We start from the raw sequence: 2,935 nt of genomic DNA, 5'->3' as shown, positions 1-2,935 counted from the left end.
ATCTCTTATATTGAATGTTATATCTTTGATGTAAAGTAATTAATAGCGGTGTCCAGGTTAACAAATATAAATTAATTTATATACATGAATTTGTTATTTTAAATTTATCATTTTGTTCTAAATTGAATTGTTTAATAATCTTTTTTTAATTTCAAATATTTAAACTTTCAGTAAGTATTAATGATTTTTTTTATATATAATTGATTTGTAAAAAAAAAAATTATAATTTATACTATATATTTTTATGTATAAACTACCAAAAATCTACTCTATCTATTAAAAAAAGTAGTTAAATTGAATTCATACAACAACTTATTTCATATTGCAACCAAGTTGATTTCTATTATAGATTAATTTCAAAAAACAACTTATTTCATATTGCAACCAAGTTGGTTTCTATTATAGATTAATTTCAAAAAATAGGTTCACATTATCATGATATTTCATTTAATCAAAAGGCAAAACTGTCATTCGTGTCATTTTTCTCGGTTTTGTGTGTGTTTGTATATGTGTAATATGTGTGTTATAAGTTTGTTTGTATGTTTGTGATTATATATTTTATTTTAATTTGTCAATAGTATAATACACAAATTATTTCGTGATACATACGTATTATTTATAAATCCTTTTCGAAGTTTAACGAGAGGCAGAATTATTTTCCTAATAATAGGGGCAACTCGTAATTTTCAAGTGGCCGTCATTCTTGACTCATTATATTATTTTATTGAATTAGAATAGTATTATTTTCGAAATCCGTCAATGTAAATACCGATAGCAAATCACAATTGTAGATCATCAGAGTCCTCCAATCTTCTCTGAGTAAACTTTTATAGTTTGTTGCTTATGCAATCAAACTGAAAAAAGCTTTCTGCTACTAGACGGAAAATAATCAAAAAAGATGGGTTCCGGTGGCCATGCAACGGAGAGAGATAACTCCGGGAATGAAGTTATTAAGCGAGCCCCATCTTCCAAACCACCTTTCACTCTTGGGGATATAAAAAAAGCCATACCACCACACTGTTTCAATCGATCCCTCCTCCGATCTTCATCCTACCTTTTCGTTGATCTCTTTTTTTCCTTCTTTTTTTACTACGTTGCCGCCAAGTTCATCGTCCCCCTTTCAACCCCTCTTTCTTATGTGGCGTGGCCGGTCTATTGGGTGCTCCAAGGTAGTGTCCAGATGGGTTTGTGGGTCATCGGCCATGAGTGCGGGCACCAAGCTTTTAGTGACTACACATGGCTAAATGACACCATCGGATACTTTCTACACACGGGTATGCTTGCTCCATATTTCTCTTGGAAATACAGTCACCGTCGTCACCATTCCAACACTTCTTCCCTCGAGAATGATGAATCTTTTGTCCCAAAAAAGAAGTCCGCCCTAAATTCTTCTGCGAGACTACTCAACACTCCACCTGGTCGTCTCTTTAGGCTTGTCGTTTTATGCACCATAGGCTGGCTTTTGTACATTTGTTTCAATGTTTCTGGCCGGAAGTATGAGAAATTTGCAAACCATTTTGACCCAAAGAGCCCTATTTACAGTGATCGTGAGCGATTCCAAATATTCCTTACCGATGTTGGACTTGTTGTAGCAAGTTATGGCCTTTACAAAGTGGCCTTGGCACAAGGGGTCATATGGTTGTTGATGGTCTACTTTGCTCCTTTGGTGATCGTTTATGGGTTTCTGGTGGTAATCACTTGGTTGCACCACACTCACCCATCGTTGCCCCATTACGACTCCACCGAATGGAACTGGTTGAGGGGGGCTTTGTCCACCATTGATAGGGATTACGGTGCGTTCAACACAATACTTCATCACATCACTGACACACATGTTGCCCACCATTTGTTCTTCACCATTCCTCATTATAACGCAATGGAGGCCACAAAAGCAATCAAACCCATCTTAAAAGAATACTATCAGTTTGACGACACACCTATTATCAAAGCAATGTGGAGAGAAGCTACCGAGTGTTTCTTTGTTGAGGCTGACAAGGGTGACGAGAACACCACCAAAGGTGTCTATTGGTTCAACAATAAAATGTGAAAATTATGTAATTCGCCCTATAAACGTCTTGAATCTGGTTCAACAATAAAATGTGAAAATCATTTATTCCGCCCATGTAAACGTCTTAATTTCACTAGACTGCATATGTACTAAGCTTTAATTTTTGTAATGGCTAAATTACATTATTATGGATATCGTTTGTATGAATTTAGGGTGTTTGAGATTTGGTGTTTATTATTGACACTGTTAATAAATAAAAAGTTCTTTGTGTTTGGATAGACTAAAATTAAAAGTCATTATTTATTTAAATAAAGAGTTTTTAATAAGTTATTAAGTTCTAAGGGTTGATAGTTGTTACTAAGTAAGATCTAACTGAGTTAGAGATTTGCCGGGATATAAAATATGACTAAATCTACATGAGACCATGTTTTTTGATTATGATGAAAATGAAAATTTACCGTTTGGTTTAAAATAATTGTATATACGGAATAACTAACTCATAAAAACAAGAGTAAATTACTGAAATCATCCATGTGGTTTGGTTAAAATTGCGTATTTGATCCCTAACTTTTATTTTACACTCGGATTGTTCATGTGGTTTGATTTTGTTGCATTTTTCGTCCGTATGGTTTGGTGAAAATTGCATGTTTGGTCCCTAGCTTTATCTATGTAAGGGACGAAAAATGCAACAAAATCAAACCACAGAGACGAAAAATGCAACAAAATCAAACCACAGAGACGAAAAATGCAACAAAATCAAACCACAAGGACGATCTGAGTGCAAAAGAAAAGTTAGGGACCAAACGTGCAATTTTAACCAAACCATAGGGATGATTTCGGTAATTTACTCTAAAAACAATGAATGTTGTAAAATTATATTACAAACTATGAACACCAAAATTATAAAAAAAAAATGCATACAAATAC

General features: G+C 33.9%; 1 protein-coding gene across 1 annotated transcript; it reads left to right on the top strand.

Moving 5' to 3' along the window:
- The first annotated feature begins 776 nt into the window (after window positions 1–776).
- Window positions 777–2,200, top strand: LOC145008970 (delta(12)-fatty-acid desaturase FAD2-like). The gene has a single exon (XM_078967617.1). It carries the CDS (start codon window positions 899–901, stop codon window positions 2,045–2,047), a length of 1,149 nt encoding a protein of 382 aa, XP_078823743.1. The 5' UTR covers window positions 777–898; the 3' UTR covers window positions 2,048–2,200.
- The last annotated feature ends 735 nt before the right edge of the window (window positions 2,201–2,935 follow it).

The sequence above is a fragment of the Lactuca saligna genome, chromosome 8 (assembly GCF_052625555.1).
Source record: "Lactuca saligna cultivar CGN05327 chromosome 8, ASM5262555v1, whole genome shotgun sequence".
In the NCBI taxonomy this organism is placed as follows: Eukaryota; Viridiplantae; Streptophyta; class Magnoliopsida; order Asterales; family Asteraceae; genus Lactuca; species Lactuca saligna.
The sequence above is the reverse complement of the archived record's forward strand: the minus strand, read 5'-3'. Positions and strand labels throughout refer to the sequence as shown.

What these genes read in the sequence shown, in the direction of transcription:
- LOC145008970 (XM_078967617.1), top strand. Translation starts at nt 899, where the DNA reads ATGGGTTCCGGTGGCCATGCAACGGAGAGAGATAACTCCGGGAATGAA.